General features: G+C 39.5%; 3 protein-coding genes across 4 annotated transcripts; all 3 read right to left on the reverse strand.

The window, feature by feature from the left end:
• Nucleotides 1–1,851: 1,851 nt before the first annotated feature.
• slc22a13a (solute carrier family 22 member 13a) lies at nt 1,852–7,312 on the reverse strand. Its single transcript, XM_046408387.1, has 10 exons — nt 6,447–7,312; nt 6,261–6,364; nt 5,992–6,146; nt 4,755–4,923; nt 4,548–4,668; nt 4,027–4,121; nt 3,704–3,918; nt 3,123–3,231; nt 2,585–2,791; nt 1,852–2,278 (listed from the first exon to the last, which is right to left on the reverse strand). Exons 1-10 carry the CDS (start codon nt 6,819–6,821, stop codon nt 2,209–2,211), a joined length of 1,620 nt encoding a protein of 539 aa, XP_046264343.1. The 5' UTR covers nt 6,822–7,312; the 3' UTR covers nt 1,852–2,208.
• A 160-nt stretch (nt 7,313–7,472) lies between these two features.
• Nucleotides 7,473–12,725, reverse strand: LOC124069321 (solute carrier family 22 member 13-like). Of its 2 annotated transcripts, none has more exons than XM_046408385.1 (10): nt 12,202–12,725; nt 12,006–12,109; nt 11,775–11,929; nt 11,504–11,672; nt 11,189–11,309; nt 10,919–11,013; nt 10,628–10,842; nt 10,424–10,427; nt 10,126–10,332; nt 7,473–8,461 (listed from the first exon to the last, which is right to left on the reverse strand). In XM_046408385.1, the coding sequence occupies exons 1-10, from the start codon at nt 12,574–12,576 to the stop codon at nt 8,386–8,388; spliced, it is 1,521 nt and encodes a 506-aa protein (XP_046264341.1). In that variant the 5' UTR covers nt 12,577–12,725; the 3' UTR covers nt 7,473–8,385. The 2 variants fall into 2 exon arrangements, with proteins under 2 accessions (XP_046264341.1, XP_046264340.1); XM_046408384.1 differs by having other exon boundaries at nt 7,474–8,461; nt 10,424–10,532.
• An 80-nt stretch (nt 12,726–12,805) lies between these two features.
• LOC124069323 (serine/threonine-protein kinase OSR1-like) lies at nt 12,806–24,150 on the reverse strand. The gene is made up of 17 exons (XM_046408388.1): nt 23,920–24,150; nt 23,248–23,360; nt 21,320–21,428; nt 20,656–20,797; nt 19,875–19,930; nt 19,527–19,636; nt 19,318–19,419; nt 19,060–19,193; nt 18,873–18,921; nt 18,708–18,773; nt 18,439–18,561; nt 17,922–17,957; nt 17,604–17,753; nt 16,660–16,765; nt 16,493–16,561; nt 15,984–16,048; nt 12,806–15,865 (listed from the first exon to the last, which is right to left on the reverse strand). Exons 1-17 carry the CDS (start codon nt 23,987–23,989, stop codon nt 15,791–15,793), a joined length of 1,575 nt encoding a protein of 524 aa, XP_046264344.1. The 5' UTR covers nt 23,990–24,150; the 3' UTR covers nt 12,806–15,790.
• Between the last annotated feature and the right edge of the window lie 332 nt (nt 24,151–24,482).

The following is a 24,482-nucleotide window of genomic DNA, read 5'->3' on the forward strand; positions in this document are numbered from 1 at the left end:
GTATACCACTTGTGTGATGGTACATAAAACCAGAAATCCTAATGGAAGCAGCTACAAAAAGACATTTGGACATGTATAGCACCAATTTCTCCTAACTCACAATAAATGTACCTGGTTCACTGTGTTTATGAAGCATGAACATACTGCTTAAGAACAGACTAATGTTAGCTACATTGGCTAACATATATGTTTTCTTCTCAGGAAATGTAGGAAAATTACTGTATGGTTCTCAAGCTTTATGCTGTACATTTACATAAACACAGAGTCTTCCTTGTGAGTTAGCACCTCAGCCAAATGTGCATTTAAAGGGAAATAATGACAAGACTGACCTACGAGAACATGACCTTTTCTCTTAGGTTACTGCCTGTCTTCATCGATAGTGTCAATGATGCAATCCAACAGCCGATCAAAGGTCACACGCCTAGTTTTAACCTGCACAGGATTTGACACTAATTAAAAACCATAAAACCATGGCCACAGGAATTGCTATCAGTTGAGACAACAGTTGAATATTATTGTATATGTTTCATAATAGTTCAATGTATTACAGGACTTTTGAAAAACAGCATGTACCTCATAAACATACTCACCTGCAGGTGAATGGAATTTGGTTTGTAACTCTTGGAAAACCACTGTGAACAGTTTTTATTGAGAACTTTGGAAATTATATTTCAGTGGAAAGTAGTATCAGAAACCACAATTTATACAACAGTTATTAACATATTTAAAATGTTACTTCAAAGTAAAAAAAAAAACTGACTGACTGAAAATATAACCTCTGTATGCACAAGAGGTAAATCTATAGCGTCGTTAAATCTTTTTTACCTTGTGAGCATGAATGTTGACAGTAACTTCCAGAGCTATCAGCTCATAAGATTTTGAGAGATCTTACAAGCTGACACGTGGCTTGAGGGTGGCCCAGCAGGAAAACTAAAGGACTGCTCAGAAACAAGACCATTAGTTTCATGGCACTTACAATTTGATATTTCTTGTGTATGAGTAGAGATTTGGTGACTCTAGGGGAATTTATTCTGCCAACAATTACTATCTACAAAAAAAAACAAAAACAAAAACAAAAAAAAAAACAAGCAAATGTGGCCAGCAGTTGCTTGAACTACGGTGGACAGACAGACAAGCTGACCAATCAACATTACCAGCCTGATATCAGCAATTATTATTATTCTACTAATGTTCTAATGTACATAGGAGGAGTCATTTCTAGAGCTTAAGTGTATGTAGGACACTACACTGGTCTAGTAGGTGTCATCTTTGTGCTTTGGGTGACTTACAATATACACTGATCAGCCACAACATTAACACCCCTGACAGGTGTAGTGAATAACATTAATCATCTGTATACAATGTGATGTTCTGTGGGGAAACCTTGGGTTCTGACAATCATGTGGATGTTCTTTGACACACACCATCCACCTAAATATGGCCCAATGTACCCCATCACACGGGCCCAAAGGATCCAACACTCTGATGCCGGTGACCACAAAATACCCCCACAGGTCCTGTGCCCCTTGCCCTAACAAAGTTGTTTTGGTAGGACTAAGGGGGGACCTACAAAATATTACGCAGGTTATTTTAATGTTGTGGCTGATTGGTATAGGTAGGAACTTTCACTCAGTGGACAGGTGTTTCTGGATAGAGGAGCACAAATATGTTTTGTTTTGTTTGCGATGTGGTATTGGTGAAATGTTACCATATGGACTTTTATGGTCATGGATTCTTGTCTGTAACATGTTAAGGATATTAATGGTGAGCAATAAAGACAAAAGCAAAACTCAGACTGTTGCTTCACTAGACACTGCTAAGCGGTGCCTTGGTGAGCATCCCAGGTCCCAAGTATTAGCTTGTCTATACAACTTCTCAGTGGCTTTAAGTATAGGCTTATTCACTGCGGTACACATTAAAATTACATAAAATATTTTGTACTGAAATGTCATATCTTAGTCAAATGCTACCTATAAAAAAATTACATCTAAGATGTTAAGATACTGAAAAAAGTGATTAATTTCAGGTTTCAAATTGATTTTTTTTTTTTTTGGTCACATTTAACCTTATGGATTAAACTATACTCTATTTTCTGTTATCTGAGTGTTCTTTTACTTTTAAACTTGAAGTCTAAGTTTTAACTTCATATTTAATATCCATGAAATTAATTGTTAGAACCATCCCTGGTCAGATACAGCAGTAATCAGACTACAGATGGGTAGATTTGATTTCTGTACACTTGTTTGCTTCACTTTGCTTCTTTGGGGTGGTCTTATTTCTGTGGAAGAAAGGAAGAAACAGAATTGTTAGTTCAGTTAGATAGCAACCTTTTGTATGATGTATGCTGTTTTAACTTACCACTACATAAACAAAATCAGTGATGCTACTGCAATAATTGAAATAAACTTTGGCTTGATCTTACATAACAAACAGATTTACAAACAGACTTAGTTACATTGTACAATAATAAATCTTGGGTTGTTATACTGCATACAACACTAGCACTGACAATGCTATGACTGGGCTGAGCCATAGAATGGATACAGGCTTATCAACAGAGGCCATCAGCTCACAGCTGGCTTACCTGTTGCTCTCAGCCTCCTCAGTTGAATCAGGAAGCTCTTTTCTTCTGGTCTCAGGAAGCAGGAAGCAGAGAGCTCCACTGATCAGTGTAAGGCTGCTGAAAACTATGGTGGGTATGGACTGGTGGTACATGGCCAACATGTTGAGAAGTGGAGACAACAAACCACCAGCTCTGCTCGCAATGGAACCCAAACCAGAGGCTGTTTGTCTGAAAACAGACGTATACAGCTGTCATTTTTTTAACTCTGGGAAAATGTCTATCATTCTAAACTCAATTAAATCTCATAAACCTTCATTTTAAATAGGGTGACGTACATCAGAAATAATACAACAACACAGCAGTGATCTGTGCATTTTTTTTGGTTAGAAACATGTAACACTAACCTGAAGATTACCTAATGAGACCAATGAGAACAATAAGACTGTGTTGCGTGTGAAGGATTACTTTCCTGAAGCAAGTGTCAGGTAAAACAAAAAGCTTGTTATGATCATATGTGGATGTACCACTCACTACAGTGATATGAAGCAGCTCAGCTTACCGAAAAGATGTTGGGAACAACTCCTGAACATACACATTGCACACCGACCCTGCCCAGTTTATCAAAAAACGTCCTGTGGTTACCAAACTGGTCACAGCAACAGCATTACCTTGAACAGAATAACAGTAAGAATAACAGTAAGACAAATGAACAAACAAATGTAGAATAAAAGAGTCTATGAAATGCTTATGGTTCTGTGAGGCTGTTAGGGTGAGGAAATCCACCCAATATTTTGCAAAATGGTGCAATGCTAGAGCCCTGCTACCACAAGGACAGCTAAAATCCTTAAAATACCTAATGCTTGCATTTGGAACTGTGCAAGTTCACAGAGTTCTTGTCTAGGTAACTCTGAATTAAACAGCCAATGTCTGCTGCAGCCATTAATGCTGTCCCTTGACTTTGCTGAGTAATGGTGGCTATGACTATCCATCTGCAGATATTTCACTGGAGTGCAAAATGGTGCACTGACTAACCGACATTTCCATCCCCAGCTGCTAGTCACTAGCTACCAGCATATGTAAAAATAGCTCTAAAAGCCAGAGCAAAGAAACATCTGAATGAGCACATAGGAATTACTTTACCTTGAGGAACAGCTAGGATTAATATGCACAAGAATCCCCCAATCAGAAGAGTTGACATCAGTGAAATTTTTCTCCCCACTGCTTCTAACAGCCAGATGCAAAGTATATGAGCTGGTAGTTCAGTCAGACCAAATATGAGCTGCGTCAGGAAGATGTCCATGCCAAAATTCCCCACATTGAATGAAAGGCAGTAGTAGGTAACGTTCAATGAAAACCTGAGGGTTTCAAAAGAAAAGTGTTGGTCATACAAAGATAATGGTTAATTGTAAAACGTATTATTACTTCAGCATCTCAGTGCATTTGAAGTGTAAAATGTAACTTACCATGCCAATATTATGGTAAAGAAATACTTCCTAAGCACAGATGATTGGATAAGAATTATTATGCCTCCCTTTTTCTCAGTTTCTTTCTCAACAATCTGTAATGCACAGGGAGTGGACACAATATCATGCTAACGCTTGCTGATGTTAGCAAATATGTAATCCAACAGCCTTGTTTACACTGTCAGAGGTGATGACAGTTGTTAATTTTTCACATACAGTAAACCTTCTGTTATTTTGTCTTAGGTAATTTATTTCAATCCAGTATTGACTGGTCAAAGTCAAGGTATCTTTATAACCTTGACTGTAGCGTGTCTGGGCTATATCACCGATAGGTCTACTCTAAATGACTGAGGTTCTAGCAGGGCTATTGTATTGGATTACATTACTCTGTAGTCATTGTATTTCACATATTTCCTTACCAATCTCTTCACTATCAGTATACACCATTTATTTGCTATTATCAATTCAGATCAGTCCATTTAAGTGTTAATACAATTATGTGTTTTTGTGAAGGTAAGTACCTTTTCCAACAGAGACTCTGGGACAGGGCGTTTGTTGATGGCTGCCACTTTGGTAATCAGCTGTTTAGCCTCTTCAATCCTTCCTCTGCCCAATAGCCACCTGGCTGACTCTGGAATAAACCTGTCAGTAACAAGGTCAAGGGCATTCATCAATATCCTGTAATTTACCTTTAAAAAAACTGCAGGTTAATAAGAGGTAATGCACACCATATGTAAATAGCAATCACTGCATGTACAGCAGCTGTGATTAGTTGAGCCATTCTCCAGTCTCTGATGGCGTAGATCATGCCAGCGAGGACACACTGTCCAACTGCACCAAATAGCTGAGTTATGCATGCTCCCCATGATCTTCTGGACACCCCAATCCACTCAGTGGCTAAAAACAGGAAATCAATGATAGTTAACTTTGAGTTCATTATCTTAACATACCTTCCCCTGCTAAGAATTATGGAGCCCCCAAACTGACAAACACTGACAAAACATAGTAGAAGGTCAAGGACAAGTAAAAAAAAAAAAAAAAAAAAAAAAAAATGAATGAATCCATCAATGACATACATAGAGATGTACGATGTATCTCCACTTCCTCCCACCGTACACAAGTGAAACCAAAATATTCTGGACAAAAGCACTGTCATCTTGCACTGACGACAGAGCACTGGAACGGTGGAACTGTGGGACGGAGTTCCCACCTATATTCCCCCTCTGTGTCACTCAGTAGGAGGGAATTCTGACTTGTACTGGAGTCAGCCATCAGGACATTTTGGCTTTACATTTGGGGAGTTCCCATGTTGTCCATCTTCATATGCAGAAAACAGAATCCATCAATAAATTATGGTCAAAATTTGAGTGCAAATATTTTCTTTTTTTATCAGTTAAGGAAAAAAAAATTCTTTTCCTCTACCACCACCAGTTGATAAAATGAATTAGCAAATTTAATTGAGTCATATTTAGTTGATTAAAAGACAGTTGTGGTTCTTGAACAATGAAGACAAGATACATGCCCTTGAAGATAATGTTATGAAGATAGCTTGTTGGCTAAAATGTTTTAGATATTGTTTACAGCCGCCACGCAGTCATCCATGCTTGCCCTACTGTAGTAAGAACTGTTGTGTGGGAAAAGATCAATGATTAAGTCTGTGCCAAAACCAAAGAAAATTAACAAATGAAAGAGCTGAAAAAAATAACATGAGAGTAACAGTGAATGACATATTGAGTTATTTTGAATTTAATTGTCTGATAACCTTTTACTACTTTTTGACAGGAAGAATCCCTCTGCTGTAAGCATATAAAAGTTCCTCACTAGATTATCTTTGACTATGGTCATACTGGAATAAATACAACAGATAAAACAGCTTGTAAGTTAGCTTTATAAATTCAGAGTTAAATGTATGACTTAACAAAAAAAAACAAAAAGTGAGATGTAAGATGATGGTGTATACTGTACCCAATATGACTCCATTCAGACGATAACCTCCATAGCCAATTCCCACCATGAACTGAGAACCCAAATATAGGTAGAAGTTGGGACAATATCCAGTTGTAAGAGTAAATATAACCAACAGAATGACTGGAATCTGAGCTGCTCGTTTACGACCAAATCTGGAACAGACAAAAACTCTTTGGTCAGCAAATGCGTTCAGCAAATCTTATGTTTTTCTTACATGTAAGTGTGTGATGAGGTACAATATGAGGTACAATTTAAAGTAGACTCACGATTCAGCAAAAGGTCCAAATAAGAGACAACCAACAAGAATGCCAGCCATCAACACTGCTTGTGCCACTTCCAACATATTAGCCTGGTCACAAACTAGATCAAACTATAGAAAAATTAAACCACATGGTTAAAAAGGAGAATTTTATTTTTATTATAAATGGCCATGAGACAGAGCTATCACTTACATCTGTGACTATGGTGGCCTCATACAGCGTGTTGTAGTACACCCACCCATTCTGGCACCGTGTGGTTTCATTGAGTCCATACTCCCTGATGGCATCAATGTTCCAGTCCACCGGGACAAACATCCGACACCTGCTGAACGTCCCATCCTCTTCCCGGGGCAGAGTCAGGTTCAACTGCTCCTCTGTGGTCAGGTTAGGATCAGAACTGAGGATCCAGTCTGTGTTACAGTGTCGCTCTGGATCTGACTGAGTAAAAAGTACACTGGCAAAGTGAAAAGGCAGAATAGCATTTGGGAAACAAAGAGCAAAAAGAGTGATCTTCTGAAATAATCCAAACTCTCCAATACTCCGGAGGATCTCTCCAAAATCAGCCATTTTCAGGGAGCAGGCATTCAGTATGGTGATGCTGCCAGAGGGATGACCTTTAAACAATGCCCATTAATGTTTAAACCCTGGTCTCTGTATCTCAGGAAGCATGAGACAGCATCTTAATTGACATATTATGAATATTTTGTGCTAGTCTTCTGATTTTTTTTTTAACCAAACGTCTCACTCCTGCACCTGTCTAAATTCTTCATAAGAACTTTGTGATTTGGCCTGAAGACCAAAGTTAAATTTATCCCACTGATTAACAACTTCATTAACTTGTCTGCTATTTCCAGGACAGCTTCCAGTACAGACAATGTGCTATAACTCTGCTTATCTCTCAGTGAGAGTTCTGCTAATCTTTTACAACTTTTACAATATGCTTTCCTATCACACTCTTACAGCACAGGTAAAACTGTTACATAACAAGAAGTGTATCATAACTTTAGTGCTTTGTCCTTTAGGACTTAAAGAAAAAGTACAAAAGACAAATGCTACCTGTTTTCTGACTCTCTGATTCCAAAAAAAGTAGTGATGCTGTGTAAAACTTAAATAAATACAGAAAGCAATGATTTCTAACAAATCTTTTTTTCCTAATTTCAGTTTATTACAGTAAAGACAAGAAATTTAATGTTTAAAAAAAATAAACTGTTGTTTATTTTGCAAATACATACTCATTCTCTCATTTAAGGCTTGCGAACAGCTTCACAGGGTCATGCTTACCGCTGCGTTACAATACTTTTCTTTAAACAACACTCAGCAGGTGGGGATGGAGGGCAACACTGCTGAGGTTTTGAAAGCAAAATTCTTTCCTGTTCTTGGTTGATATGAATGTTACATGTATTTTCAGTGGGACTGTGGGCAGGCAGCTCTAGAACCCACACTTTGACCTGGCATTTTCTTGCTGGAATAAATGGAGACATATCTAGAAAGCAGCACATGTTGCTCTAAAAACTCTGAGCATTAATGGTGTCTTTGCAGATGTGCAAGTTACCCATGCTATGGGAACTAACACACCCTCACACCATTACATAGACATTCACTGCTGGTTTTCAGCATTGCTGAGCCACCACGAGAAACTGGAGAAACACCAATCAGGTAAACGTCTGTTCTCTCATCAGCTAACAACAGTGCTAGCTTACAGTGCATCTCTATCTGTATCTGTCTGGCTGTCTGTCTGTGTTCTGTGGTTTTATGACTGACAAATGTGAGAGTGAAATACAACTACTTATTTGAGTTTGATAAATGGCAACTGGAAACGGTGTTTATGAACTGTAGCTCCGAAATCGGAAAAGGTGTGCGTGTGTGTGTGTGTGTGTGTGTGTGTGGATGCATTCCAGGGACAAAAATAGGTTTGACTTGCTCAAAGAGATGTTTTAAGGTTGAATTGAGGTTAGGTCAGTTAATTTCCAACCCTGAACAGCAGTAAAGACAAATGATCAGACACAGCATGTTGGCAAACTCACTTGGTGACTCAGCAACACTTAGGGTACAAGTCCAAATTCACATATTCCACTTGACAACATGTATCTGCTCGCACACAACAAAAATATGTAAAACTGCAGTATTCTGGCTAAAGTTTGGTGAATTTGCGGCTGCTGTATGCAGCAACATTGGAATCACTTCCTGTTTTCTTGGTGGTCATATTCCTGTAACGAAAAAGAACACAACATTCATATTAGTAAGTTTGATTACAAAAGGAATAAAATACAATCAAATATCATAGCCTCCCTGTATTGCATTAGCATTTAGAGATTTGATAAATGCAGACATTACTAACTCCTCCAATCCAAAATCCAGATTTCCCTGCAGGCACCAACAAAGGGATTTGTGTACTTATGGACTTATTTAATAATAATGTTCTTCTGTCTTTCCAACAACTTCAAGATATGCTCAGTATTCCCAAAGAACATTTCTTTGAAATTCTTCAAATTAGGAATTTCGTTTTTTTATCATTTTATGCACTTGTCAACCCTGTTGGTACAGCAAGATTTTAAATACCCTGCCACATGAAAGGTTACAGGCAGCTGTGAAAGAAAAGGATGAACTATTTCTGAAGATCTGATCACATTTTCTAGACCATTTAACAGAAAATTAAATGGCTACCAATGACTGGTTACCCTAAACTCACTTGTACATACATGGAATCATCTGTTTACCTCATATTACAAAGAATGATTAACATCCTTGTTTCATATGCAAATGTGCAATCTATCTATGTATCATTTATACATTTCTTTCTTGTTTATCATTTTCATTAGTATTGTAATTATCATTATTTGCTTGATTTCTTTACGGCTGTCTGGGTCTCTTTTTTCACTGTTATGTATGTTGTATTGTGTTATGTTAAAGTTCAATAAAAAAGTATGCTTAAAAAAATCAAAAAGTGAAAAAATTTTGGGCTTGTTTTTTTTATTTTACCTGAGATTATTTCTTGGCTGGGTGATTCTCGAATTACCCAAAAAAAGTTTTACATTTTGGATTATACATAGAGAAAACAAACAAAGTATATGTTACTTAACTTTTGCCCCATTTCCAATTTACACTATATGGAGCATACTAGCATACTAAAGACATAGTGGACAATGCTATACTTCTAACTTTGTATCAACAGTTTGGTGAAGGTCCTTTTCTATTCCAGCATGACTGATCCCAGTGCACAAAGCAAAGTCCATAAAGACATGTTGGATGAGTTTGGTGTGGAAGAACTTGACTGGCCCACACAGAGACCTGACCTCAGCCTCATCAAACACATTTGGGATGAACTGAAGTGGAGATTGCATGCCAGACCTTGTAGTCCAACATCAGAGCCTGACCTCACAAACGCTCTACTGCATGAATGCGCAAAAACTCCCACAGAAACACTGCAAAACCTTATGGAAAGCCTTACCAGAAGAGTGGAAGCTGTTACAGCTGCAAAGCTGTCTGTGTATTTATAATGTGATGTCATTAAAGTCCCTGTTGGTGTGATGGTCAGGTGCCCCAATACTTTTGTTTATAGTATAGTATAGTATATAGTATATGCCGAGCTAATTTTACCTTCTCCTGGCTGTGGTATCACATAATGGACTGACATGAGAGTGGTACCAATCTTCTTATCAAAGTGTATTTCTCAAAATGTTGAACATTTTGAGTTTTCTAAGTTTTTTTGTTATAGCAAAAACATAGCTATTTTCAACCAGTCAAATTTTCACTTTTACACTAGTCTAGACAGTCAATAGACAGTCTGAGATTGATCCACTAAGGAAATAATCTAATAAATAACTCACCCCTGTTAAAAACCAGTGCTGAAACAATTCCTCAGCTTGCTTACCTGTTGCCCGCAGCCTCATTTGTTGAATCTGGAAGCTCCTTTCTGCTGGTCTCAGGAAGCAGGAAGACAAGAGCTCCACTGACCACCGTAAGGCTGCTAAAGACCACGATGGGTATGGACCAGTGGTATGTGGCCAACATGTTCAGCAACGGAGACAGCAAGCCTGCTATTCTGAAGGCTGCAGAGCCCAAGCCAACAGCTGTTTGCCTGAGGGTGAAGTTCACTTTCAAAAATTCTAATAGACAGTGTACATGTAGAATAATGTTTACAATATTTTCTATACTTTTATTTTGTGTACCTGGCTGAGGTAGGAAACAATTCTTGAATGTAGACCATAGTTACCGACCCAGCCCAGCTGAAAAAGAACTTTCCAGTGGTTACAAGGGCTGTGATAGCAACAGCGCTTTCTGGAAATAAAATTATAATTTTGAAAGTACAGCATATTAAACACTGACAGTCAGACAGATTTATCATCATGTACTGTGAAGTGCAGGAGATTCACCTTGAGGGAAAGCCAGAGTCAGGAAGCAAACAAAACCGCCTGCCAGTAGGGTTGATATCAGAGACTTTTTTCTCCCTATCAACTCCAGCATCCACATGCAGAGAAGATGTGCTGGCATCTCTGAGATCCCAAACAGGAACTGAACCAGGAAGATGCTCAGACCAAACTTACCCACATTCAGAGTAAGGCAAAAGTAGCCTAGATTTAATGAAAACCTTCAAACCACAAACATTATATGAAATTTAATAAAATCAACGTTAAAAACTACATTCCAAAGTTTGGTTGACTTACCAGGAAAAAGATAAAATTAAGAAATATTTCATCAGGACTGTTGAGGTGAAAATTGCCCTGATTCCTCCACTCTGGACTTGTCGTTCCGCAGTTGCCTGAAAGATAAATATATTATTATAATACACAAGACAAAAAATATATCTGCTGGTGGACATTTTGCATTTAGCAGTGAGCTACTATTCTATGAATTAGACGGAAATCATATTCAATAAAGTGCAGCATCAAGATTGACAAAACACAAGTCTCATTTGATGTAATCTGATAACTTACCTCCCGCAGCAGATTTTCTGGAATTTTCTTTTTATTGATTGCTGCAACTCTATGTATGATCTCCTTCACTTCTTCTGTTCTTCCCTGGCCAAGTAACCACCTTGCAGATTCAGGAATCCACCTGAATTGATTAAATGATTAACTGACTGATGATTACAAACAAAATGTCAGTGTCACTCAAAAACTTTTGTTACTTTTTAGTCTGGTTTTGCATTATCTCATGTGTAGTAACCAAGCAGGTATGGTCAGGAAGTGTGTTAATGTCCAAATACAAAACTGTAAATGAAAGTAAAATAAAGCATATTTAAAACATACCATATGTACAAGACTACAAAGGCCTGCGCCCCTGCAGAGATGTATTGTGCTGTTTTCCAGTCACGAACAGCAAAGACCAGACCAGCCATGGCACACTGTCCAAGAGCTGAAAACTCCTGGCTCAAACAGGAGGCAAAGGACCTTTTGGTGACCCCAATCCATTCAGTAGCTACAAAGAGAAATTAAACATCAAAATCACTGCAGAGCGAGAACAAACCAAAAAATTAGATGCTTGTAATATAAATCAATCTTAGATGCATGGAGTTCAAACCTAACACAATGGAGTTAATTCTATATCCTCCGAGTGCAGCTCCAACCATGAACTGTGACACCACATGAACATAGAAATTTGGAGACACGCCAGCAACTATGACAAATATTAGCAGCAGGACAGCTGGTAGCTGGGTGGTTCTCCTGCGGCCATACCTAAAAGTTTGGAGATTGAGTGATCGTCAAATAAATTGTTTGAAGCAACATAACACGTATGTTTCAAGTCACTTACAATTCAGCTATAGGTCCAAAGATGAATGAACCAGCAAGGCAACCAGTCAGGAAGACTGTCTGCACAACTGCGACCATGTTAGACTTGTCACAGACTAGATCAAACTGGAAAAAAACACTGCCAAAATCAGTGGGGCAGCACAGGTGATACCAAAGAAGAAATGACAAATCATCATGACACATCATATTTTGCTTACATCTGTGACTATGGTGGCCTCATACAGCGTGTTGTAGTACACCCACCCATTCTGGCACCCTGTGGTTTCATTGAGTCCATACTCCCTGATGGCATCAATGTTCCAGTCCACCGGGACAAACATCCGACACCTGCTGAACGTCCCGTCCTCCTCTCGGGGCAGAGTCAGGTTCAACTGCTCCTCTGTGGTCAGGTTAGGATCAGCACTGAGGATCCAGTCTGTGTTACAGTGTCGCTCTGGATCTGACTGAATGAAAAGAAAACTAGACAAGAAAATGGGCATCAAGAAATGTGGAAAGGTTAATCCAAAAGTGTTAAGTTTCTGGAAGAGACCAAAGTCTCCGACACTTCTCAGAATCTCTCCAAAATCCACCATTTTCGCCCAACAGATGATGTGTGAAACCAACTCAAACAGACGCTCTTATGAAGCCTCATTTGATGTGCAAAATAAATGTTTAACCATCACTTCAGTCAGTAACTGAGTGTGTGGTGAGGACATTTCAGGCCCAAATGTAAACCTTGTTTTATAATAATTGACCCATTAAAGTAAAAAATAATGAAAGCTGTTAAGATGTCACCTTTTCATTAAACAATGTCTTCGCTCATTGAATTCCATCATGTGATTTTATTCAGCTGCTAAAAATCATCAGCATGTGTTGACATTTTTCAAGAATCTATATATGCCAAGGTATCTCTTTTGTATGTTATCACAAATATTCCACTTTGAATTATGCATTTGTTGGTGTACACATTTTATAATTAATCATATTTTAAAAATATATGTAATGATCTGTAAAAAAAAAAAAAAAGATACTTGTCAATCAAATGATTAATACTAATCATTCGATGACCCCCGTAAGGAGGCAGAATGAATGGGTTTGGAGTAAACAATAAAACGTAGAGAAATTTAGAAAATCTAAGTGACGATGAGCTCAAAGCCTCTGATATTCAATCATTTTATCACCAAATTATCACACGCACACATACACACACACACACACACACACACACAATGAGGGAGAGATAAATGTAACCTGTGCTGTCCATCTTATTAAAATGAGATTTCATCAATTTCCTTGGACAGGTGTCAGTGAGAAAAAAATGCATACCATGACATCAAAGCACAGAGTGTGTGATTAAAAGCCCCATGTAATTCCAAAAACACGCATGTTAACAGATCAATAAGGTGCCAATTGAAGACATAACTTGTGCATGATTAGTGATGCTCTGACAAAGGCCAACAATGGGAAACACTACAAAACAAATTCAACTCTGTTTACTGAACACGTTGAGTCTCAACCTGTACGCCTTAATCGATATTTACAAGCAAAATGTTCCTTTCATCTGACATGTGCACTTAAACAGACAATGCATCTACATCATTACATACAAACCTCATGATGTTCGTGTGACAGTGCATGGAGTTGCCATCATACGTACATTTACAACATCTTTACATACACCATTTACATCAGTACCTGAACTAGGAGCTATTCCACAGCCCTTTGCGCGTGGTACAAAACAGCCATACAGCTACACTGGGAGTGATGACAGTGATTCATTGGTGAGTGTTTAGAAAGCGAACAGAGTACAGTACTGTCAAAACAACTTGCCTGGTGACAAAAAAAAAAAAAAAAAAAATAGAGTAATAACTGGCCCCTGGAGAAGTTTAAAGGGTTACTTCAGCCAACGTATTTAAAATTTACCTCTCCTGACAGAGACATGTAGATAGTTTTGCTTTCATTTGCTGGGAAATCCATCTCAAGATTCCTGCTGCTCCTTCCTGAGTCTAGTTTAGCAGCCCTGAGTGAATGTCAATTGAGCAAACGTCAGCATTAGCGTGTTAACATGCTAACACTGCTAATTAGTGCTAAACACAAAGTATGGCTAAGGCTGATGGGAATGTCATCAGAATTGCAGGTATTTGGTCATAAACCATCGAGTACTGGACAAAGTGAAATTTTGTTCTATAGAAAATGTGAGTTACCAAAGTCAGCAGAACTCATCCTTTAGGGACCATGAATATATATATATATATATTACAATAGTATAGAGTTATTTCAGTATGGATCAATGTGGTGGTGCTTTCACCTCCATTCTATCATTCTGTGCATTCATCTCAAAAACACAGCAAATAAAAGCAAAATTGTCTGCATGGCTAAATACAACGAGACGCAAGTGACGTGATCTATTTTATTACAACTGAAATTATTTAGCAATTTGGATGAACTGCCCCTTTAAACTTTATTTCAACTGGGTAGAACATTTTCAGCTTTTGAGCTTGCAGCCCTGGTCACAGAAGTTGATCAACAGTCAGCCTGTAATGCGAGCAGCCCCGGGTTCGACACTCATTGCCAGCATTCAGGATTATTCCTAGCTGTTGGATCAATAATTAGTAAACTGGCAAAATGGCCTCTTGTAAGGGTACATTGAAGACAACAGCTGTTACCCGTATTTGTTGTTTGTTGATGTATTATCTTTTGACTTTGCAGGCTGCTAGCGAAAATGTAAGTAAATTCTCACTGCAGGCTCCTGAAGCTGCCTGTTTGGCTGGTTGACTTCCATGAACTCCTGGCAAGGCTCAAGCACAAAAGTAGTTTTATTCAACCCAAGAGAAATATCACCAGCACCCAGTGGTCACAAATCGTGAAAAGAAAATACCTATTGCATAGTACAAGAATATCAGGCAGGTCTCAATCTGTGAAAATAATCTTGTTTTTAAATACTATGGGAAAACCCCATTGGACAAAGGGCCGTAACTGCAGTTATGGGACAGTTACAGTTGATTTGTGTATATCTGAATGATCTCAGCAGTGTACTCCGAGCCTAAATGCTTTGGTTCTGTTTTGACAAAACCACCAAAACACACGCCTTGAGTTGTCTTATACAGAAATCTGGTAATTATTATTATTATTATTATTATTGTCATATTTAAAGTAAATAATTCATCTGAATTTACAGAATTACAAAACTAAAACGGTGCTACAGTGTGTTTCTAAGTTATTTGTATCAAGGGTACGGGAGATTTTCTTAAATTTCTTTGATAGGCGTACACGGAGTACACCTGATAATCACAGGTGGATTCGGTTTTTTACCAAACGCACTGGTAAAAGCTATGATTCGACTAAGGCTAAATTTACACTTTTCAATTTCAGTGTAGCATAAGGTGCCATATAAAGATGGCACGACACTGAGTTTTGTGGCACGTTTGATTTAAAAGACAAACAAAAAGGCAATCATCTCCAGTACTGGCGAGAGATGGTTTGGATTGTGCTTATGTATGAAGGAGGAAAAAAAAAGAAAAAGAAATTAGGAAGTAGTTGAAATAACTGATTGCATCTCTTCCTCCATTTACTGTATAAGCGCACTGTAAATGTTTCAAGTGTGATTCCTGTGATGAACTGAGCCTCTTCTCAACATGGTCCTCATGCATCCTGCAGTAGTGTCACACTCCTGCCAGCTTCACGTCTCTTCCTCTTCCTCCTCCTCCTCATCCTCCTTTCTTTGGCAGTAGTGGTTTCTTGAAATTGACTACAATGCAGCTGTGCAATGCCATTAGTTTCTGTCCTTTGTTGCTGGCTTTGCTTGACTTAACTGATGCTGAGCTGCGCAAATCCAATGAGTTTAACATCATCCGGAATTTCAGACTCCTCCACACCAGATGCCTGGAGGAGAGAGAAGAACAACATAAACTGTGCTATTCTTACATCTATGACAGAAATAGCTGATCATTGCTACACACTCAGTGGATCGGGAGAAGATATCCATTCTCTGTGTACTTACCAATTTAAAAGTCACATTTTTGTTACTCTGAGGATCATCAACAATCTTCTGCAAATTGGCGGCAACTAGACAGAGAACAAATAGAAGTGAAAGCATCATGTCAGATGACCAGCTAATTCAAGAACAGATGACAAGACCTTTCCACCATGATCCCTGGTGAGAACAGGAAAGAACTGGTTTCCGAACCACATGCACACTATAAAATCATAAGCGAGCTGTATTTGGATCATAACATACCAGCGACTTTGCATGCTTTAGCACTTTCGTTACAATCACACATACTTAACATTATTTTCCAAAATCCTTGGGATTTTTTTAAACACTCTTTGAAAATGATTTAATCATTACAAGTTAATTTACAGAGATTAGTTATCTAGTTCTCTACCTATGAACTTTGAGTTAGAGTTGTGTTAGTTTAGTGTGATGGATTATCTACCTCAAACAAGTGAACTGACCTTGTTTGGTTATCTGTTCACACTGATAATATCCCAGTGATACACCTAACTTACCAATGACTAAGTCCCTCCCATCCACCAGACCTGCTGAGACCAACTCCTGAGAAACTCCATCGGCAGAATCTGAGGACACACATAGAGAGGAAAAAACAGAGTCAGACTTGAATCCTGGCTTTCTTAGAACATGATGTAAGTGAAAAAGCTAGATGCTGCGTCCTAACCTCTGCCGTACATGAACTCAAATCGGATGTCATTGAGTTCCTTCTTGGAATTCCTCAGTCTCAGGACGAGGCTGATGGGGACGCTCGTATTGGCTGCAGCTGAATCCTGCAACAGAATAATGCTAATTACTCAACAATTGGGGTCAAGCAAGCTGGACAGTGGATGAAGAGAGGGAGCAGTGTTAGCGACAACAAACCAGTGAGCAAGAGAAATAAGAAGTTACTTCCTGACTGCTTCACAGCAGTTCCGTTCTAGAGCACAAAAACGCCCACACCTCCACACAACCCTGTAGGACAATGCCACCTGCAGCTCTTTGCACAGACAGAGCAGAGGAGCGACAGCTGCGTTTATAGCCTTCAGTCCGACCTCACGCCCTGCACACCGTTATGGCCCACTGCCCAAAGACTCACGCCCAGAAACGTTTCCAGCACAACAAAACAGTGATAAGAAGAAGAAAATACAGGCGAACACTTCTAGTGGGTCACAAGTGTTGACTAAGAGCTGATGGCTTCAAGATCACATCCTGACATAATTTTAATACTTCTAACATATCCAGTCATACAGTGGTTATGTTGGGAGATTTGTGTATCACAGAACAGTAGTTCTCACAGTGGGGCCCAAGGACTTCCAAGGGTCCTTGATGGGCTTCCAGGGCCCCCAGTAAAATGGGAATGCTTTCTTTTCACTATAATCTCATCCAGTGACAGAATGTAAAACTATTTTGTGGCAGGTTTCATCCATTTTCTGTATTAAAACAGCAAACAAAAAAAAAACAAACAAAAAAATCAGATGGGAGACTATGGGTCTTATTAAAGTCTTATTAAATTGGGGTCTGTAGACTATCCTGTGTCACTTAAGGGGCCCTTAATGTGAAGAAGTTTGAGGACCACTACTGCTGGCGTTGGAAAAGATAAGTGGCACTGACACATTTTCATGTTTTTACCTGTGCAGCAGGTGCATGTGAAGGGCTCGCTGTTTGACTTGGAGCCTGTGGTGGAGCACTCTCTCCTGCCTGGCCCACATTAGCAGGGCTCTCATGTGCCACACCAGGTGGCTGCAGATGCCCTGTGGAGCCATCTGGTGGTGGGAAAAGCTAAGCGATACAAACATGTAAATAAATCAGCATGTTTATTGAGTTTTACATTAATGCGGGGAAAAAAAAATAAAAAGGACACACAAAGGACAGTCATGCAAGATCGCTCTGTCAAGGCATTATGAAAAATCAAGATGCTCAGGTCATGTCCACTACAAATGCACTCACCTCCATATTCTGAGACCCGTCCTTCACTCTGGGTGACTGCAGAATGGACATGACAGATTGTCAGGATTACAACATGCAATTCTCCTTTAATCCCCCCCAATGTATATATTGTAGGATTGAAAGACAACACAGGGCTTAACTGAAATCATAGTTAAGATCACAGACAGTAAAATCCCACACCAAGACATAAATTGAGTGTTAACATACATATGATCTGAGCAGGTGTTTGGTTCTAGTTATAAGCCTTTTTTTTTTCATTAGGAATGTGTTCTAGGGGAACCTTTTACTTCCTAAAATTAGATCTTTTTCTCAAATAAGCCTAAACCTCACCAAATCTTTCTCAAACTGAGTCCACATCCCTTCATGTCTCCCTCAATAAAAGTGAACTCCAGCTTGAGTGTAGAAACGTTCCAACAGCACCATCTGCTGGCCATTAAGCTGCCATGCGCAGTAGGACATCCAGTGGCCTAATAAAGTAAACCGTTCTGACTGAGGACACAGGCATGCAGAGTCTCACCCGCAGAGCTGCCACAGCAGCTTTACCCTCCTCACTCTCCTCATCCAGCTCATCGTCGCTCCACTCCCAACCGCCATCCTCCGTTTTGTGGAGACGACCACTCGAGCCGGGCACACGGCGCACCTACACAACGCATTTAAAAGATGCAACACTTGAAATTTACTCAGACGTCAACCTTTTCTGCAGGGTCCGTTTCAGAGTTTCACAGGGCACATCCCAGCATGCGCTAGTGAACAGTGTTAGGTAAGTATTAGTAAAGACAGTCCAACCTTTTTAGATCGCTCTGATATTGTTGGACCTTTAAGTAGGATCCTCTCCTGCAAGTACTCGTTGTTCTATAACAGAAAGACAAACATTTCCTTTAGGAACAATAAAAGTATCTCGGAAACAAAACATATTTCACTTTATTTTTGTAATAGTGATATAAGGCTCACTTTAGCTTTTGTGAAGAATTTATGCTTCAGCAACTCAGCTGCAGTTGGCCTTAATAGGAAAAGAGACACAAGACTTGTCATTATGTTCATTAAACAACCGGGAATCTCATGGAAAGAAAAACAAGCACTCTTAATCTTTAACTTTAATCTGGGATTAGGAAAAAAAAGAGTTTGGGGATTAACTGACCTTTTTTCTGGGTCTTTCTGTAAACACAGAGAGATCATCTTCCTGAAGGACTTGCCATATTTTTTCACCATTTCCTTGTCTGTGATGCCCGTCTCCAGACAGGGAGGGTCATTCTGTAAAGTCAGCATCAGCACCTACAGACATGCAAAGACCAGCATCAGAGAGACAGCTGCTACAGATCAACTGTGCATTAAAAACTTGTTTTGTTAGAGCTGTTTAAAGCTGTCTTTGTTTGGTAGGAAGCGCACACACAATTACCTTCATCGGTGGGTATTTGTGATATGGTGCAGCCCCAGTGGCCAGTTCAATGGCTGTTATCCCAAAACTCCAAATGTCAGCTTTGAAGTCATAGCCACGGACCTGGGGATTAACCACAGAACAGAGTGAACAACACGTGACAGTCTCCCCGTCGTCACTGAGGAAAAGAGGGGGGAAAAAAAATAACATTCACAAAACAGGCCTCCCACCTGCTCCATGACCTCAGGGGCCATCCAGCACGGTGTCCCCACAAAGGTCTTCCGAACTTTGTTCCTAGTCATGTCTCCTCCTGCTGCTAGAAAGGCACTCACTCCAAAGTCTGGGGAGTGTGTGTAATTTGGAATGTTTGAGAGAGAGATAACAATAGAGAAAACCTATTTAAAATATTTAGACAAACTAATCTCCAGCAAAAATGCAAGCACAATGTGGCCACTGTCCAATTACATACTTTATATAATTTCAAATACACAAGCTGTCAACAGAGGAACTACACAGAAAGGTGCTGAAAAAAGATGAGCGAAATCACAGCAGATGCAGAAGAAACAGGTACACCATACCTGCAATTTGCACTGAGCCATCTTCACCAAGAAGGATATTTCCAGCTTTTAGATCCCTGTGTAAGAAGAGAGAAAGGATGTGATAAATTAAGTAAATGAGTGCACCAAGGAGGAAAGGTTAAACTGTGCATACTGACTCTGCAAAAGAAAAACACAGCACCTTTGATCGGCCTCATTTTAATCCACCTGACTTCTGTTTGCATACACAGAGTGCAAACTGTGCTCAAGGAAAAGGAGCGGATTAACATGGCCTCAACTACCTTCCTCCCCCCTCCCTTTACTTGTTAGGTGTAAGTGAGTTAGCCGCAACATCTGAGCTCAATCAGCAGCTGCTCTCTATCGTCTGAAAACACCACCCACTCACGCTGTGCTGCACTGTAACATCAGATACATTTAAAGTATCAGCAAACAAAAGTGTGGCAGAACATCACAAAAATAAACCACCTTTCAAAATAACTTATGTTTATCAATCATAATAAAGGTAATTTATTAATTTCAAACAATCAAACTTCATGTAGCAAGGCCCAGAGGATACAGAGAGGCCTCTCTTCTCAGTAGTGGTTCACAGTGTTCCTGCAAGGAACTTTTATGTAAAACAAACCTCCTCAATTATGCATTTTCACTGTATTAAATATTGAAGGAGTGAGGTCTGCTTCAAACCACACGCTCATATGCAGAGATGAAAGCAGCTGAGACAGGAGGGTATAATGGGACATACAAGTGCACTAACACAGTGTACAGTGAGCACAATGCAGGCGGCTGACACATCATTACAACTCACCGATGAATCTGCCCATTTTTGTGAAGATACTCCAGTCCCTCCAGGACTTCTTTCAGGATGGTGGCGATGCTGGCCTCATCTAACACTCCGGTCTTGTGCTCGCCACAAGAGATCACATGCTTGATTACGTCCAACACTGAGCCTGCAAGAGGATAATGCCTTTATGTTTTCTGTTGTTTGTCAATGAATGGATTGCTATCTGTTAGTAAATTGTCAAAATTAAGTTGCTGCTTCAAAAGTATCCTCATGATTTGTAAAAAATAAATTCAAATCAAAAATATAACAAAATAATAAGTGTAGTAAGAAATAAGCTTCTTGTGAGACTGCTAACTGGACACTGTGAAATAATGTGTGACCAATTTTTAAACTTTTAAAGCATACCATATATCTCAGTGTTACATCGGGTTATCTACCAGTAGCTCATTATCTGTGATATTTAAGAAAAAAGAAGACCATCAAACAGAAACACTGTTTCTGAACTGCCAACAACACAACGTACTGCGGAGCCAGAATATGTTAACTGGCTCCTCGGCTACTTAAACCCCGGCTTAATTGTGATAAAGAAAAGTAAACACGTATGACAATGAAAGTCAAGTCAAAGTCGCAAGAAGGTAAGTGTTATTAAGTCAACTGACAAGAAAAGTTTCTGATTTATAGCACTTACCACCACTGAGAAGCTTCATCACCAGCCACAGTTCATCCTTCACCACAAAGGAGGTATAGTAAGACACAATGTTTGGGTGGTGGCACTGGCTCATGGCCTGGATCTCTTTCTGCACACAGAAGAAAATATGGGATACAAGGTCACACAAGAAGCAAAATGGCATGGTACCAAGCAAAGCACTGACTAAATATTTATATTAAACTTCCAGTGTCAGACTGAAGCTCAGCCATTATGCTTCTCATGTAGCATTTGATCTTTTGATGTGAACTTGATCTAACAGAGTCTCACTGTAAGTGTGGTTTGACTGAGACAAACCAGTCCCTGGTATCTCTCTTTCCTCAATCTGTCCAGTTAAAAGGCCCGAGCCAGATGTACAGAGTGTCTCTGACTCCAGACAGTGGCATAAACCTGGATTACACCAAAACTGAGCGACCAAGCCAAGACATTTTTAACCTTGATCACAGACAGAGGTGGATTCAGGACCTTGATATATTACATAAGGACCGGGTGGGTGGATGTCCTGGGAGACAGGACACTGTCATGAAATATTTACATCAGACTGCAAACACTGTAATGTCGGTCACTGGCAGTCCTTGAAAATCAATAATCTTGAGATATGACAACCAGAAATTCTGATACACTGATTTTTTTCAAAAGTAAAAATCTCTCTTTCATATCTGAGGTTATAACAGCCCCCTGTGGGGAATAATGATCAGGACTGCTTGGTGGTAGTATCAAGTTTACAGGATTTTTCTTTCAATGTGATTAATTAGCTTGATTTGTCAGGTTTTTGATTTACTCTGGTTATTCTATCTACAAAGTTCTATCTACAAAGGCTGTTGTAACTTCAACCCCAAACAGTGAGCAGATTCTATTGGCCAAGACATGTGTCCAGCTGGTGATTATGACAACTACATTCAGCCTAGTCTACATTCGGCCTGATGTTAGCATGTTTTATTTTACTTCACAGTACAGAACCTGACTGTGACTATTTGCCCCCAAGCTTGGAAAAATACAGATAAAAGATTTTTGTTTTTCCAGACAGCGCAATGAGCTGTTCAGATTAATTACTGCAAGATATGATGTGACTGAATCATCAGTCACCTGCTGAGGTAGATCAGACAGATCCTCGTGCATCTCATCTCATTTTCAATGCAGTTATTAAATCACAGCATACTCTGAAGCTTAATAAGCCTAAGACCATATTTCATTAAAATGTAATCATTTTTTTTCTGCCATCAGGGGAGGAGCTGCAAGAAAACCTAAATTACCATATCACAATATACACTGATATTGCGATATAAAACTTACACATATTCTCTGGTCGGATCATTACCACACCCCCCCCCCAAAGAGTTCGCCAAATTTCATTTTGTCAGCTGATCATGTTGAGTGAATGACAAAATATTTTTACATAAAAGGTAGAACTTCCTGTTATCCGTGCATCTATATCCTGTTCCAGGGCTTTCTGAAGCTGACAAAATGACTTTATTTAAATAATGACATGTTAAATATTATATTGCATGTGTATTATAGTTTATGTTTTATTTCATGTTTATTTTATGTTTACTGTTGCTGTGACAGGAGATTCCAGCTGATAACTAGCTGGTAATGAGCCAAATAACGGGGTGACAATGTGACTATCTGCAGTTCTGTCACATTTGAACGTGAACATTCAAAAGCAAAATAAAGCAAACAGATGATCATTAGGAAAACACTGCTGTACAGGAACATATTATTCATTAACATTTAACATGTCTTTATCATGTGTCTTACTGATTTCACACAGCTCTAGAGCTGACTGTTGTGGTGTTAAGCGTTTGATCTGTCCTTGACTGACTGATCCACACCACTCCCTGCAAACAGACACACTCATAAAGAACATGTGGATTGCACATACTCGGCCTCACATGGCGAGGGTTTCTTACCAGGAGCTCATCCATGCTAGTTTGACACTTTTCCAGGTTAATGCGTTTTATGGCCACCTTCTCCTTTCTTGGCTTGCAGTACGCTGCCTGGACAACTGCAGTGGCTCCACTCCCTGTGGAGAATAACAAAAAGAGTGAAACCACCACCCCGAAAGCACAAAAGAGTATTTCCAGCAATCAGAAACAAATCTTTTGTGTACATTGTGAGAAGATGCTTAATTTTTACAGGAAGATTGGACCGCAATTACAGACCAATTCAGAGCAATCATTTTGTTTGAAATCATCAGTCACATTACGTAGTCAATAGTGAATTATGTCTCACCATAATCCGTGTCATATATTCAGCAAAAGAGCACCACCCATACTTAAAACAGAAGAATCTTTACGCTCTGTGGGCTAACTTGCGCTAGCTAGCCGTTCAGCTTCATGCTCAATAGCTAACGAGTCATTTCACTTTAGCTTGCCAGCGAGCACAGACAGTTAACTAATTTGGCCTGGACAGTGGGAAACTGCAGAGCTGTTAACCTTCCTGTCATGTAGCTACGTGTTGGAACTGGCCTTCCGTTAGCTACAAACATGCAGTGTTAGTTGGCTAGTGGTAGTTGGCAGTCGACGCCGCTCTAGAAGACAGGGGAGGCTATGATGCTAACTTTAGCAAGCTAAGCTACTCACCTATCACCTCATTGAGTTCGTAGTCATCCCTATCGATTGACCACGGTTGAGAGGACTGGTCGTCTGCCATGGTGTTGTTGTGAGAACTGTGTAAACAATGCTTCTAAATGGTAACAGAAAAGTTGTGTCGAATAATATTTTTGTGATTACTCCATTCGGCTCCGCTGATGCTGGCTGCTTCTGTTCCGCTGACAACTCCTACCACTCCTGTCAACACAACTTTACGCGCGACTGACGCATGGTCTTACGTACAAAGTCAATGAGTAGGAAGCATAGAGATGTCGCCATCTTGAGTGTGGCAAGCCTACACAACGTCTGTAAAATCCGAAAAAGTCGGAAACAGAAAACTTTACGGAGCTGGACCACAGAATTGATTCATAACTGTTGGACCATGTTATGCCAGTTAGTTTAATTATTTAAGTCTTCAAACAACAGATACGGTACATGCTGACACTCCGCACCTATGACTGTAAGCCCAACAGAGGGCGCTAATGCCTCAACTAAGTGTGGGCCATTTCTACTTAATTCACAGTTTTGCTCAGTCCTGTGATATTTGGAATGCA

Source organism: Scatophagus argus, chromosome 13, assembly GCF_020382885.2.
Source record: "Scatophagus argus isolate fScaArg1 chromosome 13, fScaArg1.pri, whole genome shotgun sequence".
Classification (NCBI taxonomy): domain Eukaryota; kingdom Metazoa; phylum Chordata; class Actinopteri; family Scatophagidae; genus Scatophagus; species Scatophagus argus.